The sequence below is a fragment of the Cannabis sativa genome, chromosome 9, assembly GCF_029168945.1.
Source record: "Cannabis sativa cultivar Pink pepper isolate KNU-18-1 chromosome 9, ASM2916894v1, whole genome shotgun sequence".
Lineage (NCBI taxonomy): Eukaryota > Viridiplantae > Streptophyta > Magnoliopsida > Rosales > Cannabaceae > Cannabis > Cannabis sativa.
Window position 1 is genome coordinate 29990714 of NC_083609.1, and position 27764 is coordinate 30018477.

The 27764-nt window shown below is 31.3% G+C and overlaps 1 protein-coding gene across 1 annotated transcript; it reads left to right on the forward strand.

Moving 5' to 3' along the window:
• Positions 1-3758: 3758 nt before the first annotated feature.
• Positions 3759-8032, forward strand: LOC115721780 (calcium-dependent protein kinase 24). Its single transcript, XM_030650855.2, has 8 exons — positions 3759-4590; positions 4705-4828; positions 4944-5087; positions 5215-5367; positions 6021-6136; positions 6227-6394; positions 7248-7481; positions 7624-8032. The coding sequence occupies exons 1-8, from the start codon at positions 4063-4065 to the stop codon at positions 7789-7791; spliced, it is 1635 nt and encodes a 544-aa protein (XP_030506715.2). The 5' UTR covers positions 3759-4062; the 3' UTR covers positions 7792-8032.
• The last annotated feature ends 19732 nt before the right edge of the window (positions 8033-27764 follow it).

Genomic DNA, 27764 nt, shown 5'->3' on the forward strand with positions numbered 1-27764 from the left:
CTTCCTCACTATGATTGAGGTATCACTTGCTGTGTGTGGGCACTACTCTCACACTAAGGATTTCGAAATTCAAGAGGGAAGAGAAAGAAGAAGTGGCAGCTAAAGATAGGGAGAGAGAAAGGCTCAGGTTTTTCTCTGAAGGAAAAATAGAAAATTTAAGTGTAATTTTCCTGAAGCCTTCACTATCTATTTATAGCATTCCACTAGGGTTGGGTTTGAATTATTTGGCATTAAAATAATGAAAATATCAGTTTAAATTTCCTACAAAAGTGGCTGGCCCTATACTAGTGGATTTGGGCCTCACTTTTTGCAATTTTGCAGTTTTACCTTTTCTGCATCTGATTTTCTCAAAAATGCCAATTTTCTAATTCAACCATTTAAATGCCAATTCTAACTATTTAATAACTATGAATAATTATTAAATAATATTGTCATTTATCATATTTATTAATTGAACCATACAAAGTATCATAATTAACAAATATGCCCCTAAAACTCTTTCTTTACAATTTCGCCCCTTACTTAGTGAAAAATTCACAAATAGACATAGTCTAATTTGAGAATTATAATTGATTAATCAAAACCAATTACATGAGTCTTACAAGCAATATTATCTCAACTAGTGGGGGGACCATGGGTCTATATAACCGAGCTTCCAATAAGTAGATCAAGAATTTAGCACTAAAATTCACTAACTTATTAATTCTTCGTTGAATCCACGCATAGAACTTAGAATTGCACTCTCAGTATATAGAATGCTCTATATGTTCCACCATATAGACACATCATTAGTTATCCATTGTTATAATCCTAATGTGATCAATTATCCTCTATATGAATGATCTACACAGTAAATGGATTAAATTACCGTAACACCCTACTATGTATTTTATCCTTAAAACACTTGACCCCGTATAAATGATATTTCAGCTTATGTGAAATGAGATCTCCACCATTTATTTTCGTTTGGTCAAGCTCGAAGGAGATCATCCTTTGCTTACTATTCGCCAGATAGAAGCTATAGATTCCATGTTTATGCTAGCGCTCCCACTCAATTGCACTACCGTGTTCCCAAAAAGTACGTATCACCCTGACCTAAAAGTAGGCTTAACTAACAATTCAAAGAACACGAATAGCCTTTCAAGATTGAGCCTAATCATAACAGGATTAAGATCATTTGATCTAGGATCAACTAGGCGATATTGACTTGAATAGATTTTACGGTAAGTTTAATTAAATCTAAGTCAAAGTTCAATATCGGTCCCTTCCGATGCATACTCCATGCATCCAACCTGAGCTTTACTTTAACCAATGCTCTAGAAAGAACATAGCACTTCTCCAAATGCAAGTAAACTCTGTTGTAGATTATCATATCAGTAAAACCCTGTGTCTGATAAATCTAGGAAACTTTATTCACATAGTCATGTTTACTTTCCAATGTGTTGACGACACAATAAACAGAATCAAGTATGTGAAAAGGGTTTCAGATGAATTTATACATTATGTACATATAATCATGAAATAAATCATGTGAACCATGCAACATTAAATGTTATTTCTGATCTATATTAATAAGTAAATCTGATTATATTGAAATGAGTTTTATTTAGGGCATAAAACCCAACACTTTCTTCCCAAAAATCTTTCCTTTCCTGGTACACGAAATGGTACACAAAAATACCATATTTGAGGAGCAAATTTGTACTATAAAAAGAAACCAAATACAATGAGAAAAGGGCATCAGATTTTAGAGTAGATAAATATATTTTCTCATCTTGTTCTCTCTTATTTCTATTTTATTTTACTTATTTTAGTAACAAAAATAAGTGAACTATTTTAGAAATATTGGTGAGGTTAGATTATAGCTTTTGTATTCCTTATTTCTATTATTGATATTGATTCTTTTGTGCTTCATCTTAATATCTCATTTATTAAATTGTTCTTCATCTTCTAATTTTTCTTCCAAAGTTAATAGTATCTTTTGTATAAGTTCAGTCATGCTTTTCTTATGTAAGCTAGGTTATTAATTATTTTGGTGTATTTATTATATTGTATGTCGTTTACTGCATTCTGCCTTTAGTGGTATTTTGTCGATTTATGATATATAATATGATATGCTCTTAAGTTAGAAGTGATGTTCAATTTATGCAAGATTAATTAATTTGTGCTTTTAATATATATCTTTCGGTTGTAATTAATGGTGTAGAATTACAACTGCGTTCTGAATTAATATCGGTATTAGAATAGGATTTGCATAATTACATTTCTACCTTACCAAGCTCTTTATCTGATCACTCTCTTTCTCTCATCATTTTATTTTTAATTCATTCTAATTTCTACCTTTTTCTATTTATACTAATCTTTAGTGGTAATTTACCTCCCTGTGGATACGACATATAGCCTAATTACTACCGCGACCGCAGTGTAACTAATTGGGCGACATCACTTATTAATTTTACTTATTAATCAATACTTTGAATATTATAATTTTGTAAATACGGGTTTGGTTGGCCTGTTTGTACACTTAGTTAGGGATGTGCAGAAAGTCATCCAATCCAATTACAACCGACCGAATCGATCCAATAAAATCGGATATCCAATCATAATTAGATCATATCGGATGTAAATTTTGAAAATCCAATTGGATCGGACAACCGATCCAATAGATAACCGACCAATCGATCCAATTATCATCTAATAGTCATCCAATTATATTTATATTTTTTTAAAATACATTTATAATTTTACATATTTAATATATTTTATTAATTGATTTAATATTCATTTAACACATGATATTAAAGAAAAAAACCTTAAATTTAAAATATTCATTCTCATCTACCTAAACTCTAATAAAATTGTCAATGCATATTGAATAAATTTTACTTTTAGTGGTTTTATTATGAAATCATGAGAATTAGGTTGGACTAAACTAATATTTATTATGTATGTTGGATTATTAAGTTTTAAATTATATATTTTTTTTTATATATATATACCATTTTTTTTAATGAAATCAACTTAAATGGTAGTTAAAATAAATTGGATAAATCCAATTCAATCCAATAAAAAACCACTCAATGTGTCTAATGGTTGGAGTTGATCCAATCCAACACATCTATTGGATCGAATCGGATGACTCAATTTGATTGGATGACAAAATTTAATATCTGATAAATAATTAGATTGGATCGGTTGGGTCCAAAATTTGAAAAAAAATTATATAAAAAATTAATAAGGTTAAAATTTAATACAATTTTATTAATTAGTTGTCATCAAATAAAAGATATAATTTATTTCATATATATATAATTTAAAAATTTTTAAACACGCCGAAGTGCGAATTGTTCCCTAGTTTGCACCATAATTAAGATGTAAATATTAAATTATATACATTTATAATGCAATTATTTATGTAATGAAAAACAAACACACACAAAAAAAAATGAAATGAAATAAAGAGAGGTAAGCACATCCTAGCAAATTTTTCTACACTGAAGATTTTGACCATAAAAAAATTCAGAATTACGAAACACATATCAAGAGTACTTGGAAAAATGATAGATGATAATGCAATAAAGTAAGAATGTATACATATGTACAATTATGTATTTAAAATAAAGAGAAGGTAATATAATCTTTTCAGTTGATATATATGGTACGTTGCTTAATTTATATGAAATCCCACTTCACACCAAATGCAATATATATATAACTATTAATCACCTCACATCAGTCTTCACACACCTAATATATATATAGACGGTTGTTGACATGAATGGACAAGGTTGAGTTTGGACAACCAATAAAGAGATATTTGATTTTAATCATCCAACCATGCAACCAAACAACTCTAAGAAAATGGCGGGAGGCCTTAGATCCAAACAAATAACTATCTTTCAAACTAAAAAAAAAAAAAAAAAAAAATCCTAATTACTCTTCTCTCTTTGCCTCTCCCCTTACAATGCTCTTTTGTTTAATTCTCTAGAACTAGAACAACTAACGTTAATTATTTCACCAATGGGATCTTCATCATAACCTTAATTGTCATTTTTCTTCCCCATGGGAGGTTGCGTGTCCGTGTCCGCAAGAACAGGTCTCTACAAGAGGCGGAGGGACATCAAGACAGTGACGACGACGACAGAGATCAACCCCGGCACACCCCACAAGCTAACCCTCCGCCTCTCAGCCACTCTCAGGCCGACTGCGGTCCTTGATGACCCCGTCGGCCATGACATCTTCTCAAACTACAGGTTTGGCAAGGAATTAGGGAGGGGAGAGTTCGGAGTCACCTACCAATGCTTCAAGCTCGACACAGGTGACACCTTCGCTTGTAAGATGATATCGAAAAGCAAGCTCAAGACAGAAATTGACATTGAGGATGTGCGAAGGGAAGTCCGGATCATGCGACATTTGCCGGATCATCCCAACATTGTCACGTTCAAGGAGGCTTTTGAAGACAAAGAGGCTGTTTATCTTGTCATGGAGCTCTGCCAAGGTGGTGAGCTTTTTGATCAAATTGTTAGTAAAGGCCATTACACGGAGCGTGCTGCTGCTAACATTACTAAGACAATGCTCGAAGTTTGCAAGGTTCTTTCCTTTTCATCCACCAGATATATGAAATCTCTTGTTTGTTTTCATGCTAATTTCAAATTTTAGTTTCTACTAATATTATCTACCAATTTTACTTGGATGAGAAAACAGATTTGCCATCAACATGGAGTGATACATAGGGACTTGAAACCAGAGAATTTCTTGTTTAAAGATAGCAGTGAAACTTCTCAACTTAAGGCAATTGATTTTGGACTCTCTGTATTCTTTGATTCCGGTAATTATACTTTAGAAATTGAACAAATATCCAATTTGGCTTCTTACTTCCAATTTATTATCATTTAATTAATCTATGTTTGATGTTATAATTTACTACACTGCCTAATTCGTAGGTCAGAGATTCAATGAAATTGTTGGAAGTCCATATTACATGGCTCCTGAAGTATTGAGACGAAACTATGGACCAGAAGTGGATGTTTGGAGTACTGGGGTTATCCTCTATATCCTGCTTTGCGGAGTTCCTCCTTTCTGGGCAGGTAATTGGTTTCAAAGCTAGGTTTGCTTTCATTAACTTATCTTTTATATTTAAGGGTCTTGGCTTAATTAGGAGAAATTATATATATAGAACTATCTTCTGACCATGAGAATTTATAACTAGCACAGAAACTGAGGAAGGAATTGCACAGGCAATTATTCGAGGTAGCATCGATTTCGAAAGGGACCCTTGGCCAAAGGTCTCTGCAAACGCAAAAGATCTCTTGAAGTGCATGCTTGATCCCAATCCTTACAGCAGGCTCACTGTTGAAGAAGTTCTCGGTGTGTCTCTATAATATCTTTTTTTTTTCAGCCATTTCATCTTGAAAATTTATAATTTTGATCTAAGACTAGGTATTGTAAATGAAAATTACACCAGCATTTGTAGCATTTGTTTGGAGATGAAATGAAATTAGTCTGTTTTGAAATGAATTAAATTTAATTCAATTCAATTTTTATTTTTATTCCCCAACCTATTACTATATTTTCATTCCTATTATGTTTTGGGTTAATATATATACATAGATAAACGAATAGTTTAACTTTTGTAGTTTGCCCTCGGTTTGTAGTATAGTGGTCTGTTTTTTCATTATCGTTTGTTGAAAATAACAAAAAGGAATTGGTTGACAAAGTAAATTAATATTTAGAAATCTATTTAACTTTTCAGCTATGACCACACTGCTTGCATTTAATCGCTTTATTAGATTACTCTCATAGTTATAATGAATAATTAATAAATTGGATCTAGATTAACTGCAATATTTTTCAAATTGTTTGGAATTGGATTTTGTCCAGGTTCACAATTGTAATCTTTATTGTTTGTGAAAATTCTTCACCTGTTTCATTAAATTTCATACTTAACATCATCTATGTTTCTTAACATAGCAAGCATTTCTGAACTAATATGCATTACAACTTTACCATGCAATATGAAGAACACCCTTGGATACAAAATATGGATCGAGTTCCTAATGTTAGCCTTGGAGAACATGTCAGAATAAGGATCAAGCAGTTTTCATTAATGAATAAATTTAAGAAGAGAGTTCTTAGAGTAAGTGTTTGAACCTTACTTTCTCTGTTATATATTCTTGTATTATGTTAGAACACTCTCTCAAGCATTTGTTTCATTTATTTATTTCAGGTGGTAGCTGACTACTTGTCAGAAGAAGAAATAGATGGGATTAAACAAATATTCGAATTGATGGATACTGATAAAAATGGAGATTTAACATTTGAAGAACTCAAAGAGGGATTTTGTTCCATTGGTCATCCTATTACTGATTCTGAGGTGCAGATGTTAATAGATGCTGTGAGTTATATTTTTCTTTCAGTTTCTTACTTTTATCTAATCATTAATTTCACAAGTGAGATTTTGGCATCAAATGTTATTTCTCAATCTAGTCATTCTAAAGAAAAAGAAAAAAATTGAATTGATTGGAATAACACATCATAAAATGTATTAGAGAAAAAAGAAGATGGAGAAGGTGGTTATTCCTTCCTATAATTGAAGTAGGATCATACTAATACTAATGACATGTTTACTAATAAGTAATGAAAATTAATGGTAAGGTAATCATTCCCTTACATTTATTTACTTACATTAAAATTAGAAAAAGCAGAACTTGATTAAATAAGGGAGAAAAGAAAAGTAGAACTTCATCCACCAATAATGCCATTAAGGGTAATGAATTTTATTTATTTTTATTTTATTTTTTAATATTAAATATATAATGACAATTCTGTCCTTTAAAATATATCTTACAAAATAACTACCATATAATATAGTTTAACTTAAAAGAGCAATTTAGTCAATTTAAACATTCTGATTACGTTTTCTAATAAAGTAAACAAGATAAATCACAACTATTCCGTTTCAAATTTTTTTTAGTAAACAACATATTACAAAAATTGATTCCGATTATTTTTCATTTATTCCATTACATTTCTATACAGTATAACGTGCCATAATTTTTTTTATTAAAATGTTATTTATTTTTATAATTTTTTTTAATAGAGTAATGTTTTAATTTTTCTTTCATTGTTCAAATGGTATATTTCATTTAGTATATATATATATTCCTGAATAATTTGATGAATACACCACGGTGAATATGATATCTTCATTCACAACTAAAATGATTGTTTTTATTTATAAATGGAAGGCGGATGCAGATGGAACTGGTACACTAAACTGTGAAGAGTTTGTTACAGTATCAGTGCACCTGAAGAAGATAAGTAATGAGGAAAATCTATCTCAGGCTTTCAGTTATTTTGATAAGAATGAAAGTGGATTTATCGAGTTTGATGAGTTGAAAGAAGCCTTGCTTGATCACAAACTTGATTTTGCCAATGATCAGGTTATCCATGACATCTTATTTGATGTCGACTTGGATAAGGTAATAATTTTCATTACAAAATCTCTACAAAATGTTACTAAATTGTTTCTGTTCTAGCTTATTTATTTTTACTTATAAAGTAAAAGTAATATTTACATAGATATAAATATAAATTTATTAATTGATTTTGTGATGAATACAGGATGGTAGAATCAGTTATGATGAATTTAAAGCAATGATGGGAACAGGAATGAATTGGAAAATGAGTTCTCGAAGATACTCTAGGGCCTTGCTAACTGCCCTTAGCACAAAATTATTCAAAGACAAACCATTACTGCCAAAAAAATGTTTAAAATCTGGTCCATTGTGAACTCCACTTCCTTGTCATCAACTCACATCAATTTTACTCCATCTTACTTCCACTCCAGGCAATATTAAATATTTTTTTAATAGATTAATATGTATTGATGATAAATTATAAAGAAGTTACATAGTAGAGTAAGCCCCTCTTTTTTTTTTTTTTTTTTTTTCATTTTTAAATTTTGCATTTAGTCAGACATCTCAATTTACTTTATAAGTCATTAATAAAAGAGCAATATTATAGGTACTAATATGCAAACTTTATATTTAATTATACTAATAGTTATTTTATATAAATGTTTTTTTTTTTACCATTTCTCTTAATAAAATGTGAAACTAATGTTTTGATAATATTGAACATTTAAAGCATGAATTCCCCTCCTCTAAAGTAATATATAAATATATATTTTTCTAAAAAAATATTGTATAATATAATTGGTATCTGTACATGACAAATTGGTATTAAGTATATCACTGAAACATATAGTTTGAAAGAAATTTTGACATTTGGAACCAAAAAGCATGAATATTTATGCATATATGTATATTGTTGGAACTTTTTCTTAAATTAATGAATTTTGATAAAATAAGACAGTATCTCAATGTGTAATAGAATGAGTCTCACATGGAATATGAGTTTTAGTTTACAATAGTATATAAAGTGTAATTTTGTCACTTGGGATAGGACTCCAAAAGGTACTTAATTTTGTGCGAATGAGTGAGGACACATACACTTGACCTGCCATGCGAGTGTCATCATTTCGTCCAATCATACCAAGCTAGTGTGACACTTTAATTTTTGGAGAAAATTTATTTATAAATTATTATTTTTATTTAATTAATTAAAATAGTTTTTAAACGTGTTTAATTAATTGGTACAGGAAAAAATAATTTATAGTTTAACATTTACGATTATATTATATAAGTAGTCCGAGCAGTAGTTGTTCGGTGTGGTATTTTGACGGTTCTCTATCGTGTAATAGAGCTCCGATATAGTGGTATTTTGGCTGGGCTGTTTTATCCTGGGACGACCGGCAAATCCGACTGCTTGCACATTCCTGGGCAGTGCCGCAAACGTCTTAAAGAGAGTGACCTAGCCTGTGACTCAACATAAAAATTTTATTTGGTAATAGTGTTCCTGTTTTATTTTCCAATAGCAGTCTGTATAAGAATTTTAAGACGTTCATTCTGCTATGAATATTGCCGATGATTTTTTTTGGTTCTACTACTCACATTAATAAGCTTTTTCGTTTTGAGAGTTTGCATTTTAAACGTTGGAGACAGAAGATGTTTTTTTTTTATAACTATGAAAAAAGTTGTGTTTATGTTGACTGTTTTGAAATCAGTTGTGTTTGAGACTCCACCTTTTGCTGAGAAGAAGGATGAAGTCAAGAAGTATGAATCACATGTTAAGGAAAGGGACTCCTAAGTAGAGAACGATTTTTTGTGTAAGAATTTTAATTTGAATGATTTGTCTGATGATTTGTATGATTACTATAATTCTGATAAATTTGCCAAAGAAATATGGAAAGCATTACAAAAAAAATATGATACCAAGGAGGTAGGAACAAAGAAATATGCTGAGAGCTAAAATCTGAAGTTTCAAATGATCGATGATAAATCAGTTGAAGCCCAGTCTCACGAGCTTCAAAAAATAGCTCATGAAATTCTGTCTGAAGGTATGACTATTGATAAATAATTTCAAGTTGCCGTTATAATTGATAAATTATCCCCTTCATGGTAATATTATTTTGAGGGTTTTCATTCGGTAATATTGTTTTTGTTTTATTTTTGAGTAGCAGTCTGTATAATAATTTTAAGACGTTCATTCTTCTATGACTACTACCGATGAATTTTTTAGTTCTACTATTGGCATTAACAAGCCTTTTCTTTTTGAAAGTTTGTATTTTAAACGTTGTTTTTTTTTACTATGAAAAAAGCTGTGTTAATACTGATTGTTTTGAAACCAGTTGTGTTTGAGACTCCACCTCCTGCCGAGAAGAAGGATGAAGTCGAGAAGTATGAATCGCAGGTTAATGAAGGAACTCCTAGGTTGTAATAGCCGGGATTAAGAAAAGGATTAGCAAAACCCTAATTAGATAATTATGAGTTAATTGAGGAATTATATTATTATATAGTTCAATATATGTGAAATTATATGAAATTTAACATGTTAAAGACCCCGTTGGTGAGCCAGGGGCATTTTGGTAATTATGACCCGAGAAGGGTAAATTGTTGAGATTAATTTAATTACGTGCTTAATAGAACTATATTATTATATAGTATGTCTGTGTTGTCTTTTCAGGTGTGTTCTGACAGGTTAGCGCGGTATAGTCACAACCGGGAATTTCGGTTCGGGTCCGAAATGTAAACTGAATTGGTTATTTGGCATTTTTATTTGACATGGAATAATTTGAAATTTATTTGGCAATATTTGAGTGTGAAATGGAAATTATGCCCTTGTGAGTGTGTATGCATGTTTTATAGTCCTAGGGGCAAAATGGTCTTTTGACCTTTATTGATTTACTTTGATAAAAATGGTATTTTGAGTAGAAAAGGTCAGAGTCAGTTGAATTCTATGAAGCAAATCTCCCAACAGCTGGCAAATGAAATGACTCGAGCTCAGATTGAGTTGGTCGTGGGGAAATTGGCTAATATTACCCTGCAATCCACTCTTCTAGAGAGAATTAAAGAAGCACAAAAGCAAGATTCGAAATTGATAAAAACCCGAGCTAGGGTTTCGGCTGGGAAAGCTAGTGATTTTTAGTGGATGAAATGGGAATGTTGAGATTTGGGAATCGAGTTTGTGTACCTATGGATGAGAACATCAAGAAAGAGATCATGGATGAGTCTCACACGACTCCTTATTCAGTTCATCCAGGGTCGACAAAGATGTATCAAGACTTGAAAGCCATGTTCTGGTGGCCAGGCATGAAGAATGACATCGCTGAGTATGTTGCAAAGTGCCTTACGTGTCAGCAAGTGAAAGCTGAGCACCAGCGACCTGCAGGGTTGCTGCAACCACTGAAAATACCAGAGTGGAAATGGGAAGATATAGCCATGGACTTCGTGGTAGGTATGCCTAGAACCACGGGACAATTTGACTCTGTGTGGGTCATAGTGGACAGGTTTACAAAGTCTGCTCACTTTTTACCTGTTCGGACGAATTTCTCCATTGATCAGTACGCTGAGTTATATATTAGAGAAATTGTTCGTCTGTATGGTGTCCCAAAGTCCATTGTGTCGGATAGAGATCCGAAGTTTACATCAAGATTCTGGGAGAGTCTACATCGAGCTATGGGTACTCAGTTAAAGTTCAGTACATCTTTCCATCCTCAGACGGATGGGCAATCCGAGAGGACCATTTAAATTTTAGAGGACATGCTGCGGGCATGTGTGCTTGACTTTGAGGGATCATGGGTAAAGTACCTTCCCTTGATCGAGTTTTCTTATAATAACAGCTATCAGGCAACAATCGGGATAGCTCCTTATGAACTTTTATATGGAAGAAAATGTAGATCACCTATTCACTGGGATGAAGTGGGTGAAAGAAAGTTCTTGGGTCCCGAAGCTGTTCAGAAAACAAGTGAGGCAGTTGATAAGATTAGAGCGCGAATGCTCGCGGCTCAGAGTAGGCAGAAGAGTTATGCTGATCCAAAGCGTCGAGATATTGATTTTTAGGTCGGAGACATGATATTTCTCCGAATATCTCCGATGAAAGGCGTAAAGCGCTTTGGGAAGAAAGGAAAGCTTAGCCCGAGGTTCATTGGACCTTTCAAAATCCTAGAAAGGATAGGGCAAGTAACGTACAGGTTGGCTATGCCCCCAGCGCTGGCAGCTGTACATAATGTGTTTCATGTTTCAATGCTTCGGAAGTATGTCTCAGACTCGTCCCATGTGCTAAGTTATGAAGCGTTAGAACTTCAGCCGGACTTATCATACGAGGAACAACCAGTGCAGATACTTGATAGAAGAGAGAAAGTCTTGAGAAGCAAGACTGTGGCGCTGGTGAAAGTACTGTGGAGGAACAGTAAAGTAGAAGAGGCAACCTGGGAGCTCGAGACGGATATGCAGCAGAAATATCCGGAGTTGTTCAGGTAAATTTCGGGAAGAAATTTCTATAAGGAGGGGGTAATTGTAATACCCGGGATTAAGAAAAGGATTAGCAAAACCCTAATTAGATAATTATGAGTTAATTGAGGAATTATATTATTATATAGTTCAATACATGTGAAATTATATGAAATTTAACATGTTAAAGACCCCGTTGGTGAGCCAGGGGCATTTTGGTAATTATGACCCGAGAAGGGTAAATTGTTGAGATTAATTTAATTACGTGCTTAATAGAACTATATTATTATATAGTATGTCTGTGTTGTCTTTTCAGGTGTGTTCTGACAGGTTAGCGCGGTATAGTCACAACCGGAAATTTCCCAGGCCCGAAATGTAAACTGGATTGGTTATTTGGCATTTTTATTTGACATGGAATAATTTGAAATTTATTTGGCATTATTTGAGTGTGAAATGGAAATTATGCCCTTGTGAGTGTGTATGCATGTTTTATAGTCCTAGGGGCAAAATTGTCTTTTGACCTTTATTGATTTACTTTGATAAAAATGGTATTTTGAGGAAAAACAAATTAATTTCTGGTGTTTATTTCCTCCTTGGCCAAACCCTTCCCCTCTCTCAAACCCTCTCTTATTTTCTCTTTGATTTGGTGAGAAATTGGTTGGATTTGAAGCTTAATCTTGGTGGATCTTTGTGCTAGCATTTGAATTGAATTTTGAGGTAAACTTTGTAGCTTAAATCCTTGTTATCCTTGCTGAATTTATTGTGGAAAAGCATGATTTTGTTGAAGATGATAATATGTTGCATGATTGTGAGTTTTTGTTAATTTGAGCATGTGGTACTTGAATCTTTTGGGTTTTGTGTTTGTTGAGCATGGAATGAGATTCTAGGGTATTTTCAGGGTTTGATTTCATGTTAAAGTTGGTATATTGCTGCTGGAAATCTATTGGGATGCATGGTTTTGAAGCTCTAATTCAAGAGCTTGAACTTTGCTAAGTCAAAGCATGATTTAAAATTGAATGTGTAGTTTGGATTTTGAGAGTTGTTGTTGTTTTAACTCACTGTTGTGAGGATTTTTATCTGTAAGAAATTAGTTTTGGGTACGGTTTGGTTAAGGTTCGATTATATGGTAAAATGGGCATGTTTAGACCTTAAAATCTGGTTTTCTGGGTTTTTCGAACCCAGTGGCCGCGGCCAGATCTATGGTCGCCGCGGCCATAAAACCCAGCAGAGAGCCATCTTTTTCTTGATTTTGTTTTGGCCATAACTTTTGACTCGGGACTCCGTTTGGGATGTTCTTTATACCGTTGGAAAGCTCTTTTTGAGCTCTATGTGATTATCTGTATTGTAAATGCCATGCTTTAATTTTATTGAGTTAAAAGTCTGGAGTTAACCCTATGTATGAATTATCCCAGATTTGTGTGACTAGGATTACCGGCACCTGATCAGGAGCACCCGGGGATTTGGATTCTCCTTCTATTGCTGGACAACAGGTAAGACAGTAGTTTGCACGTAGAGTATGCCCAGTGACGCTTATGTTGAATATGATATATGTGAGTTATGGTAACCGGGATTAGGGTTATTACCCTGATAGGAACGGTTTGTTAGCCTAGGGTTATTACCCTAGTGAAATATGTGTATAAATGCCATGCCATGTTAATTGAAATGAAATTTATGGATTATGCGCTCAACGCATAATCAGGTTGGACTCGGTACACATAACCGAGATGAACCACTTCTAAGGCCTTAATGTATTTAGACGTGTGAGAACAACACGTGGTTCTACGTCACGTAGATTTAATTAGATGTGTGGGCGCAACACATAGGTCTACGCCACGTAGATATAAATGGGCATGTTGATATAGTGATTAGGTCTGTGCTATACAGACATATGTAAATGAGCATATTATATTTATTGTGATTTATATTGTCTTGCTGGGCTTGGCTCACGGGTGCTCTACTGTGCAGGAAAGGGTAAGGCATTAGCTGATCAGCCATGAGTTTCAGGAGCAGGACGAAGAATGTACATGTTCACGCCACTTCAGACCAAACGGGTTATGGGTCTAACAGTGTCGACTTTTGTATTCTGTTTTGCTGCTTAGGTCGGCTAGTAAGAAAGAACTTGTAATAAGTTTGTAAATATTTTTGGGATCCCAACTATTTTGAAAAGTTTAAATATATTACAAGTTTATTTTCAGTCTGTTTAATATAAAAGTTTAAATTCTGCGCTATTTTAATTAGTAATCCCGATTAGGGGATTAGGGTTTCATAAGCATTTTGGGTAGCGTGCCTAATTATTTAGGGCATTACAATTTGGTTATTTTAATTAGTAATCCCGATTAGGGGATTAGGGTTTCATAAGTATTTTGGGTAGCGTGCCTAATTATTTAGGGCGTTACATAGGTAGAGAACGATTTTTTGTGTAAGAATTTTATTTTGAATAGTTTGTCTGATGATTTGTACGATTACTATAATTTTGAAAAATATGCTAAGGAAATATGGGAAGAGTTGCAAAAAAAATATGATACCGAGGAGGCAAAAACAAAAAAATATGTCGCGAGCAGCTACCTGAAGTTTTAAATGATCGATGATAAATCTGTTGAAGCCTAGTCTCACGAGCTTAAGAAAATAGCTCACGAAATTCTCTAAAGGTATGACTACTGATGAACAATTTTAAGTTGCTGTTATGATTGATAAATTACTCTCTTTGTGGAAAGATTTTAAAAACACTCTCAAGCATAAAACAAAAGAATTTTCATTGGATAGTTTGATCACTCGCCTTCACATTGGAGAGAAAGCTCGAAAGCAAGACCAGAAGAAAGAGATGCTTGTTGTTGGAAACAACAACATCACTAATAAAAGATTCACTACTATTCTGAAACCCAATAGGAAAAATTTTAAGAATCTGAATCGCAAAGTGAATCTGAACCGCAACAGTCAACCTCAGACTAATAATAACAATTAGAGTTGGAACCATCAAAGAACAAAATTAATAGGTTGGAAGTACCCCCTAATAGAAATAATTCTGGTTTTTTTCATGTGTTACAACTATAACAAGCCATGTCATATGGCACGAAAGTGTAAGAACATGCCTAGTTTTGCTCCACAAGCTAATTTGATAGAAGAGCTGCCATTTATATAGCTATGATTTTAGAGATCAACTTCATTGGTGGATCTGAAGGGTGGTGGGTAGCTACTGACACTTCTTGCCATGTCTGCTATGATGCCTTCCTTGTTTTGTTGGGACTATCAATCGGCCATGTTTAATTCCATTAGGGACCCTATTTGGAAAACGCTTAATGGTTGGAAGGCTAAATCTTTCACTATGGCTGGTAGAGAAATTCTTATTAAAGTAGTCATTCAATCAATCTCGGCTCATACTATGTCCCTTTTCAAGCTCCCCAAAAGTTTCGTAAAAAATATTCATCACATGTGTGCAAGATTTTGGTAGGGGTGATGATGTGAAGATAAAAATGCATTGGTGAAAATAGGAGAAATTATGTTGGCATAAGGAAGAGCGTGGAATGGGGTTCTAGGATTTAAAACTAGTCAACCAAGTCTTATTGGCTAAATAAGCTTTGTGGCTTTATCATGACCCCTCTTCACTGGCAGCCCAATTTTGAAAGGGTTGTATAATAGAAATAGACCCTTTAAGTCAATCAAGTCTTCTAAAAGTGGCTCCTTTGTTTGGAAGAATATATTGTGGGGAAAGGAATTATATGATGCTAGGAATTAGGGGTGGACATCATCCAATCCAATCTAATTGAACCGAACCGATACAATCCAATCCAATTACAAAAAGTTGAATATCCAATTACAATTGAATTGGATTGGATGCTAAAAGTTGGATTCTAATTGGATTGGATCCATTATTGGATGTCAATCTCAAATCCAATTAAAAATCGATCCAATCCAATTACATTTATATATGTGAAAATATTATTTATATAGTAAAAAATATTGAAAAATATAATATATATTCATTATATTTCTATTAGATTTTTTTGTGTGTTGAATTTATAACACTTGGTTGTTTTGTGTATTTATTTTCATGATGTTTTGTTTTATTTTATTATTTAAAAATGTTGTTGGGTTAATTATTTAAAATTTTTGGCTAGATTACACTTGTAACGTTAGTATATTTATGAAGTATTAAACTTAAATAAAATGTGATACTTAGTTTTTATATATTTTGCTTCATATTTTTAAGTTAATATTTTACTCTAGCAACGCATATGGCTAAATTAGCGGACACGTTCTAAACCGATTCTTTTTAGTAATTGGATTGGATTTTGAAGTCTAATTGGTTATGATCAGATGATGATTTTCCAAATCCAATTACTGATTGGATTGGATTGGATGAGGAAAAAAGATTGGATTAGATCGGATGCCCACCCCTACTAGGAATTATATGATTCTAGGGCTATTCGAAGAGTTGGGGATGGTAGAGAAAATGTCATTTATGAAGATATCTGGATACCTTTGACTATAGGCTTCTCTATTTTGTCTCCAAATTTACTCGGGGCTGGTAGTACGATGGATTGTTTGCAGTCTGATCTTGGTGGTTGGGATGTTGATCTGGTTTAGGGTCTTTTTTTGCACGATGAAGCTTCTGTTGGAAATATTTTACCAGGATCTAGATTTACTACCATGTATGTTTCATTAACATCCTAATATGAATTCTAAAACAATGAAAATAAACACATATAAAGTTTAAAAAACCTTACATTCATAAACTAAACATAGTCTAATTTTAGAATTATAATTGATTAATCAAAATCAATTAACTGAGTCTTACAAGCAGTATAGTCTCAACTAGTATGGGGACCATGGGCCTATATAAACCGAGCTTCCAATAAGTCGAACCGAATTTACCAAGTTAATTCCCTAACTTATTAATTCCTTATTGAATTCACACTTAGAACTTGGAATTGCTCTCTCAGTCATATAGAACGCTCTATATGTTCCACGATATAGATACGCTACTAGTTATCCATTGTTATAATCCTAATTTGATCAATGACCCTCTAATAGATGATCTACATGAATAGGCGCTAAGTTACCGTTACACCTTCAATGTATTTTATCCTTAAAACACTTAGCTCCGTATAAATGATATTTCAGCGAAGTGAAATGAGATCTCCACCATTTATCTCTGTTTAGCCAAGCTCGAAGGATATCATCGTTTCACTTCTAAATTCCTATAGAAGTTATAGACTACATATTTATGTTAGCGCTCTCACTCAATTATACTATCATCTTCCCAAAATGTACGTATCACCCTGACCCAAAAGTAGGCTTAACTAACAAATCAAAGAACATGTATAATACTCTTGAGATCGAACCTAAACATATCAGGATTAAGATCATTTGATCTAGGATCAACGGGTGATATTGAATTGAATAGATATTACAGTAAATTTTAATATATCTAATCAAAGTTCAATATCCGTCCCTTCCGATGTATACTCCATACATCCGATACTGGTAAACTTTGCCAATGCCCTGGAAAGGACATAACACTTATCCAAGGTGTAAGAATACCTATCGCTTTATACCATGTCAGTCTAAATCCAGTGTACTGACAAATCAGAGAATAAACTTTCGAACATATAATCAAGGTTATATTCCACTGTGCTGACAACACTATAATCATTAACAAATTCATATGTTCTGGACTTAAATAGAATTCATACATTATGTATATATAATCATGAAATAAATCATGTGAACCATGCAACATAAAATGTTATTTCTAATCTTTATTAATAAGTAAATCTGATTATATTGAAATGAGTTTTATTTAGGGCATAAAACCCAACAGCTTCTGCTATTCTTTTGATCCCTTGGTCAACTAACCCTTCTTAAACTGATTTGGGGACACAATCCCAATGGATTCAATTATGTAAAAAGTGGTTATTGGTTTGCTAAGAGATTATTGGAGCGCAATATACCTTCTACTTCTCATGGGTCTTCGGGATGGTGGAAGAAATTTTGGAGTCTTCATATCCCCCCAAAGTCAAAATTTTTACTTGGCAAGTTTTACACAATTAGATCCCATCCAAGTTTAATTTGAATAATACGCATGGTATGCTTACTGATAGTATTTGCCCCTTGTGCTATGCCCAGGAGGAGACCACTCATCATGCTTTGTGGGGATGCTCTTCTCTATCCCATTGCCGAAACCTTTGTGAGTTTAGCATTTGAGATCCTTTGGTCATTTGTACTAATTTCATTTCTTTCATCTATAATATGTTGGATCCTTTGCCTATCACGTAAGTGGAGTTAGCCCTTGTTATCATGTGGAGAGTTTGGTACATGAGAAATAAAATTGTGCACAATAACTTTTTGATGTCCCTTGAGTTAGTGGTAAATTGGGCCCGTAATTTCTTATGTGATTATTAGAGGCCTCCTTTGGGTTTCAAAGAGAATAGTCAACGGAGGGCGGTTGGGCAAGCCAAGCCTACTCCACCTCCCCCTATCGAGCTTGTTTGGGTTCCTCCTTATGGTTGTTGTTTCAAGGTCAATATTGATGCGACATTAAACTTGGAATGTGGTTTCTGTGGCTTGGGCATGGTTATACGTAATGCTCATGGGGTTGTCTTTAGCTCGACAATTTGGCACATGATTGGTTTTTTTCAACCTAAAATTACTAAAGCTCTCGCTCTTCGCCCTGCTGGCACCCAATGTCATTCTTGGGTTTAGATAATGTTCAATTTGAATCTGACTATCTAAATGTGGTTAATAAGATTAACAACAAAATAGCATTAGACTGATCACTGTGATTAATTTTTCGTGACATTCATTATAATATGGCTCTCTTCCATAATATAAGTATTTTTCATTGTTTTAGAATAGTTAATATTATTGCCTATAACCTTGCTAAGTATGCTTTGTCTATGACTACTAGTAAAGTTTGGTCATCTAGATTGTATTCATTCCTAGAAAAAGAATAGATATACTCCAAATTAATAATATTTTGCGTGACCACTAGCACATTCTTGTACTATGGTTTGATGTATCGCAGGAGCACTTATGAAATTGTCAACAGAAGCACATGTGTTTAGCCGTGTGCCTAGCACTCGCAGATGTAGATATCTAGGTTATATGTATAAGTTTATCCTATATATTTTCTTACTCAATTGAAAGTTTGGGTTGCTAAAATTTAAGTGTAACCCACCTAATTTAAAAAAAAAATTAAAAACCGACTAACGATTTGGGCGGTTTGGTCGGGTTAACCCGCCAAAACCGGCCAAACTTTTTTCGTTTTTTGTTTTAGATTTCAAAGTCAATAAAAATTAAAAAGATAAATTAAAAATATCAAATTCCACCAAAGCACAACACAATATATATGACTTTGAAACCAACAATTAAGTATACAATTTTATATTATTATATATTTAATCATTTATGTTATATATATAAGAAAACCTAAAAATTAAAAAAAAAAAAAAAGCCAAAGTTGAGTTGGTCAGGTTATTCAATTTAATTGGGCGGATTGGACCTATTTTCAACCCGCGGTTGGACCTATTTTCAACCCGCCAAATTAATAAATTGGACGAGTTGTAATTTTTTCGGGTTATTTCAGTTTGTAATTTTTATCTATTTTTTCGGTTCGGTTTCGACGAGTTATTCGGTTTAGGCGGTTTAAACTTTTTTTGTACAGCCCTATAAGCTGAAACTCACGCGTGACTGAATCCAATTTGTTACCAAATACGTAATATTATATTTATTTATATAATCAATCAATATGACCGAAAGTTGGACGTGGGTGGAGAAGTGGACCACTCACTCAAAATAATGCAAATGTAATGCAATCCAGCTAAATGCTAAACTCCACTGAAATAAGTCCTGTTATTAAGTTATGCATGCATGTTTATTAAGTTGACCTTAGCATATTTTTGGTAGGAGTTAAAATTCGAACACATAAAATTAATTTTTTTTTATTATTTTTTTAATTTTGTGTTGTTTCAACATTATTTTTTGTTGTTGTAATATTATATTATATTTCCACAATGTCAAAACATGTAAGTAATAGTATTTATTTTAGAAATAGTCTGTAACAAAAACGCCTGTAAAAATATATAAGAAAAAGGAAAAAAAAAAACTTAAAATTCCATTACAAATATAAATTTTCAGTTAAAGATATTTTTAATAGTATTGCTGAAATAATTCCTTTAAAATTATATGTTAAATGGAAATGTTCGAGGAGGATGAAAAATGTTTGAAAATTTGCATGTAAATTATGCTTTTTGGTATGGAAATATTCAATTTAATTATTTTGTCTTTTCCTAGCAAAGTGAAAATTATTTTGTCTTTTATCCATTATTTCAAAATTTACAACAAAAATTTTAATAATACATTTAATGTGTGGAAACCTAATAAGCATAGACTACTCCCTCTTATTATCAATTAATTTTATAACAAAATCTCATATGTCTTATCATACACCAAACATTCATGCTTTCTTCACACCAAACTTTGCATAAAAATAAAAAATAATATATATATAAATGTGTTTAGATGTAAAATGATAATTATATATAAATTTATATTGTTTTGTTCGAGAATATAGCTAGTATTATTGAAATAATTTTTGGCCTTTAAATTTTGACATGTATTAAATGATATCCCTTGAACTATTTCGGTCGTTAAAAATTCTTCTTGAATTATTAAGATTAATTTGATAATTGTCCATATACTAAATTATACTACCAAGACTTTGATACTATCAAATCATGCCCTCCAAATTTTGATATACCAAATTATACCTCCTAAACTTTAAATATGCTAGACTTTCTTTATAAAAATTCGATAAAAGTCATTAATGTTAGACTATAATATAATATAAAAATAAAGCATATGTGAACGATATGTAAAGCGGAATAACTATAGACATATCGAAATCGCATATGCGATGAAAAGACCGAAATACCTATAGCTATTGATGTTTGAGCTTCAATCCCAGTGATAGCTTCGATATGGAAATTCAGGCTTCCTCGCTCTCTCAACTCTCTTTAGATGAAATTTTGCTGTTTTCACAGAATGAGTGAAGAGCTCGGGGAACAAGACCCAATATTTATAGGTGAGATACTCCATCAGTATCTACACAACATTAATTGTCAGAACGCACTCATGATCTGATTCTGAGTCATCATCATCTGGTTTGTGGTTGGTTGTTCTTCTACTCCTTGTACATCCTTTGTTATCGAAGGAAAGAAGTCTTCTAGAATAGGGATCATTTCATCCTCTAATTCATTATCGCCAATCGCTACACCATCAACAACATCCTCTGGCTCCCCGTGATAGGTCCACTTCTCATATCCTTTCATGAAACCTCGATCAAATACGTATGCTCTAACCCTATCTATTTTTTCAAACATATTATTTGAACATCTCACACAAGGACATCTAATTCTTCCATCGCAATCCTTATATTCTGATGTCATTGTTAAAATAGCTTGTAAACCATCCGAAATTCATGACAACCACGATTTCTGATTTTAATCCAACTTATTGATTGTCGCCATCTACAATGTAGGCGACAAATATAGTATTAATAGTTTGAATGATTTGTAAAGTTTTATGAAAGTTTTATGAAATTTTTTATTGGCATGTATATCTATCGCTCTTGTATATTGCAAATAAAGTACATAACAATTTTGTTCTAGACTTTATTTGCAATTATACACAAGCTATGTTATATTTTCAAATATAACAAAGCTATGGTATATATTTCTAAGTATACCAAAGCTATGATGTATTCTTTTCAACTATTTCTTATTAACTATATATGTAAAATATAATGAAAATTTGATGAATTACACACATATTAGTTCATCTTTTAAGTATAACAATAATATTAACAATTTCTTTCTTAAAAACTTAATAAAAGTTTTATTCATTTAATTACAATTTATATTTAAATTAAAAAAATAAACAAATTCTTCTTTATGAATTATTTTTTAAAACAAACTATTATTATTTAAGAATTTATATTATTTATTAAAATTTAAACTAAATTTTTATTTAATTTCTAAAATTAAAAGTTTATCTTTATAAAAAAAGTTTACATTAAATTATACTTTTTTTTTTCATTATTTTCAATTTTTTTATAACAATAAAATTATACCAACATAAAATTACGTTAACAAATTTTTTCTTAAAAACTTAAATAAAAGTTTTATTCATTTAATTACAATTTATATTAAAATTAAAAAAAAAATAAATGCCTCTTTTTTTAACTTTTTAATTTTTAATATTTAAATTATTCATTAATTTATTTAAAAAATAACAAATTACTAAACTTTACTTTCTAAAATTATATAACATAACTTAATAATTTTTTTAAACATACTATTATAATTTAAAATTTTATATTATTTATTAAAATATAAACTAATTTTTAAGTTAATTCCTAAACTTAAAAATTTATCTTTATAAAATAAATTTATCTTAAATTATATATTTTTAATTTTTTTTTTATTATTCTCACTTTTTTATGATAATATTACATTTTTAACATACCCAACAAACTCAGATAATTTACATAAAATCTAAAATAAAAAAAAAAATACATTATTAAAAACATACATTTCACAAAAGAAATTTTGTGTACACCTTCTTCAAGCTACTAAAGATCCTTTTGTATAATCTGAAAATAAAAAAATAAATACTTTTAATTACAGAAATAAATTAAAAAAAAAATATACAACAAAATGCATATTAAATAAACTGTACAAAATATATTTATTATATAAATACATCCAAATTTTCTTTTTAAATTATATACACATATATATAAATAAAAAAAATTATATATACACACAGAAAATATATTATACTTCAAAAAAATATATATACGCAAATAAAATATATATATTCACAGATATATACATTTAAATAATTTATATATATAGTAGACTGAAAATATATTACACTTTAAAAATATACATATACACAGATAAAATATATTTTCTACAAATTTTTTCGACAACCATAAATTTTTTTCTCTGACAAAGCCGCACAGAAAATCCCGTTACCAAATCAATAATCATAAAAAATTAATGCAAAGCCGCACAAAAAAATTAGATCTAAAGAAATACATAAACTCGTTACCAAATCAAAAAAAAGCCAAAAAAACAAATCAAAAATAAATAAAACGCCACACAGAAAAATACATCGAAAATAAGAGGAAGAAGGGTTTGGGTCTGTACCTGTTTGGAGTAGCCGCACGCAAAGAGAAAGGTTGTGGTGGTGGTCGCCAATGAGAGGAGAAGGGGGTCTGATGGAGTAGTCACACGAAGAAATGAAGAGGAAAAGGGGGTCTGATGGAGTAGTCGCACGAAGAAATGAAGAGAAAAAGGGGGTCTGATTTAGGGTTAGGGATTTGAAGAAGAAAAGGGGAAATGGGGGTTGTGGGTCTGATGGGGTATATATAGACCAATTAGCGGCAGACTATTAACGACGGAGAGTCCGTCGCTGATAGTTAATCACTATTTTTTTTTATTTTTAAATTATTATTAGCGGCGGGGTCCGCCGCTAATAATATTCGAACTGAATGGGCGAGATTTTTTTCTGCCCACTTATTAGTGGCGGGGTATTAGCGGCGGACCCCGCCGCTAATACTATTACCATCGGGAAATAGCGGCGAACTGCCTGCCGCTAATAATATTTTTTTTAAAAAAAATAACCCCCAAATTAGGGGCGAGCATTGGGATTCACCGCTAATACTACCATTATTAGCGGCGGAATTGGTCCGCCACCAATTGGGGAATGTGTTGTAGTATTGATATTGTTGGGTTTTATGCCCTAAATAAAACTCATTTCAATATAATCAGATTTACTTATTAATATAGATCAGAAATAACATTTAATGTTGCATGGTTCACATGATTTACTTCATGATTATATGTACATAACGTATGAATTCATCTGAAACCCTTTTCACATATTTGATCCTGTTTATTGTGCCGTCAACACATTGGAAAGTAAACATGACTATGTGAATAAAGTTTCCTAGATTTATCAGACATAGGGTTTTACTGATATGATAATCTACAACAGAGTTTACTTGCATTTGGAGAAGTGCTAAGTTCTTTCCAGAGCATTAGTTAAAGTAAAGCTCAGGTTGGATGCATGGAGTATGCATCGGAAGGGACCGATATTGAACTTTGACTTAGATTTATTAAACTTACCATAATATCTATTCAAGTCAATATCGCCTAGTTGATCTTAGATCAAATGATCTTAATCCTGATATGATTAGGCTCAATCTCGAGAGGCTATTCGTGTTCTTTGATTTGTTAGTTAAGCCTACTTTTAGGTCAGGGTGATACGTACACTTTGGGAACACGGTAGTGCAATTGAGTGGGAGTGCTAGCATAAACATGGAATCTATAGCTTTTATCTGGCGAATAGTAAGCAAAGGATGATCTCCTTCGAGCTTGACCAAACGAACATAAATGGTGGAGTACTCATTTCACATAAGTTGAAATATCATTTATACGGGGTCAAGTGTTTTAAGGATAAAATACATAGTAGGGTGTTACGGTAGTCTAATCCCTTTACAGTGTAGATCATTCATATAGAGGATCATTGATCACATTAGGATTATAACAATGGATAACGAATGATGTGTCTATATGGTGGAACATATAGAGCATTCTATATACTGAGAGTGCAATTCTAAGTTCTATGCGTGGATTCAACGAAGAATTAATAAGTTAGTGAATTTTAGTAATAAATTCTTGATCTACTTATTGGAAGCTCGGTTATGTTGACCCATGGTCCCCGCACTAGTTGAGATAATATTGCTTGTAAGACTCATGTAATTGGTTTTGATTAATCAATTATAATTCTCAATTTAGACTATGTCTATTTGTGAATTTTTCACTAAGTAAGGGCGAAATTGTAAAGAAAGAGTTAATAGGGGCATATTTGTTAATTATGATACTTTGTATGGTTCAATTAATAAATATGATAAATGACAATATTATTTAATAATTATTTATAGTTATTAAATAGTTAGAATTGGCATTTAAATGGTTGAATTAGAAAATTGGCGTTTTTGAGAAAATCAGATGCAGAAAAGATAAAACTGCAAAATTGCAAAAAGTGAGGCCCAAATCCACTTGTATAGGGCCGGCCACTTTTGTAGGAAATTTAAACTGATATTTTCATTATTTTAATGCCAAATAATTCAAACCTAACCCTAGTGGAATGCTATAAATAGATAGTGAAGGCTTGAGGAAATTTACACTAAATTTCTACTTCTTCTGATTCAGAATAAACTGAGCCTTCTCTCTCTCCCTATCTTTGGCCGAACCTTCTCTTTCTCCTTCCCTCTTCAATTTCGAAAATCTTAGTGTGAGAATAGTGCCCACACACAGCAAGTGATACCTCAATCATAGTGAGGAAGATCGTGAAGAAAGACTTTCAGCAAGAAGGAGGTTTCAATATCAAAGATTTAGAGAAAGAGATCCAGGTTAAGATATTAATAATGCTCTGCTACAGAAAGGAATCAAGGGCTAGATATCTGAACGGAAGGAGTCATTATATTCCGCTGCACCCAATGTAAGGTTCCCTAAACTTTATACGTGTTTATTTCATCGTTTTAGAAAGTTCATATTTAGGGTGTTAATCAACATACTTGTGAGTAGATCTAAGATCCTGGTAAAATAATTTCCAACAACTGGCCTCAGAGCCATGGTAATTGATTTACTTGCAAGAAATTTAGACTTTAAAACGATTGTTTGTTTGTTTTTGGATGGTATCATGTTGTATTGAGTGTTATTTGATGATTGATTGATGTTTGTGAATTTTCGTGAAAATAATTGAATATCTGTTTCTGGAATTATTTTTATTGGATAGTATGGAAAAAATTAAGCAAGTTACTTTTTTACAGAACTCAATTTCGGTTTAATTTGAATTAGTTATGATTTTTTGAAGATCCGAAAAAAACGGAGTTGTGCTGAAATTCTCATGCGCGCGCGAAAACTGTCCGTACAGCTCGCATTTTTTTCGTTTTTCTTCGATTTTTCATGCTTTTTCATGGAATTAACTTCCGATTTTTTGTGTAGTTTTATATTTATACTATTACTATTCCTAATTCAATTCTAATTATCATTATAAATTAATTTAATATTTTTTAAATTTAATTCAAGATATTAGTGTAATTTGAATTTAAAAATAGTTAGTATCTATCTTATTTGCTTTATAATCTATTTTATTTTTAAATTTGATTATATCTTATCTTATTTTTAAATTTAAGGTCAGATTTCAAATATTTTAAATTAAATCTTTTTTAAAATAATTTGATCTTATTTAAATTTAAAATAAGATAACTATAATCATGTAATTTTAAAAAGATGTAAGATATTTTGCTAATTTTTAAATTTTGTTATTTTATTTATTTAAATTACATTTAAAATCTGAAAAAGATATTCATTTATCTTTTTTTAATTTTTTATTTATAAAATAACATTTAAATTTAAAAAGTAGTTAGCAAATTTTGAAATGATATTTAGGTTGGTTGAAACCTAATTTTTCAAAATTGTAAGTTTAATTTTAAATTTAATTTTTTTTTAAATTTTCCAATTTTTCAATTTTTTTTTTAAAAATTTTCGAAAATTATTTTTTTAATTAATTATTTATTTTCGAAATTAATTATTTAATTTAAAATTAAATAAATCCTACATCCAACTATCTAGCTAGCCTTGTTGCAAGAGTATTTGTTTTAGCTTGTGTGTAAGTTTTCAAAACCTATTATTGCTTGATTGCAAATAGCCATGGTTAACTTGTTGACAGATCCAATGATCTGATTTTAACTCATGGCTCCCTTAGTCAAGTAAATAATTTGTAACAGGTATATTTACAATCTTCTTTCATCTGTGTATGACCAGCAACATGATAGGACCCATCCAAAGTGTGCCTGTGTGAGCCTATGTGTTTAATATCATTATAGATGGATATAGGTTGTTGTTGCTAAATAAAATGTCATAGTCATTGATAGATTTTATTTAGGCCCATTTAGTTTTTGGGCCTATTCAATTAATAACAATTGTTCATTTTAAGGTTAAATTCCTCTCTTTTGGGCCTTGTGTGAGAGTTGGGAGCCATAGTAGTGGGTACGACATACTGAACCCAGCACCCCCTCACATGAACCACCCCAATTGTGAAGGCCCATTTGCCTGATTTGAATAACTGTACTAGGTTAATTAAACTAGTTTAACCTAATAAAATTGATTAGCAACATAATTAATTTCATTTATTTGAAATTAATTTAAGAAAATTATAGTTTAAAGAATTTTTTATTCTAAGCTAAACTATATGTATTTTCTTGTATTTAATTAAATATAGAATTTTAACCATCTAGATTCTTTCTGAAGCTTAATTTAAATTTTTCATTAAATATTCCTATTTAAGTTGATATTTAGTTATCTACAACTAACCAACTTAAATCTGAATATCTTTTGGATTTAAAATTCCAAAATTAAGTTTAGAAATTTTAGGCATTGGTTATTAAGATTCTTTAGATATTTTTTAAGTTAATATCTTTTCGAATATTAGCTTAAAATGGAATATTTTAGATATTTTTTAAGTTAATATCTTTTCGAATATTAACTTAAAATGGAATATTTTTGAATTAAGTGGTTACAACTTAATTTTTTATATTTAATTAAATTTAAATTTGAAAATATTTAAGTTCTAGATTTTTTCTAATACAACTTAAATTAGATATTTTTTTCAAATTTTGTGGAAAAGATACTTAGTCAAATAAGAAATTTTCTAGATAGTTATTTCTAGACTACTTATTATTTCTAATATTAAAATAGGAAAATATTATAAATTGTGAAATTAAATATTTCAATAATTAATTTTGGTACAATTTATTTTAAGTATATTTTTCCTAGT

What these genes read in the sequence shown, in the direction of transcription:
- LOC115721780 (XM_030650855.2), top strand. Translation starts at nt 4,063, where the DNA reads ATGGGAGGTTGCGTGTCCGTGTCCGCAAGAACAGGTCTCTACAAGAGG. An exon ending in AGTTCCTCCTTTCTGGGCAG is followed by an intron (nt 5,088 to 5,214) that starts GTAATTGGTTTC and finishes TAACTAGCACAG; the next exon opens with AAACTGAGGAAGGAATTGCA. An exon ending in TTGATGTCGACTTGGATAAG is followed by an intron (nt 7,482 to 7,623) that starts GTAATAATTTTC and finishes TGATGAATACAG; the next exon opens with GATGGTAGAATCAGTTATGA.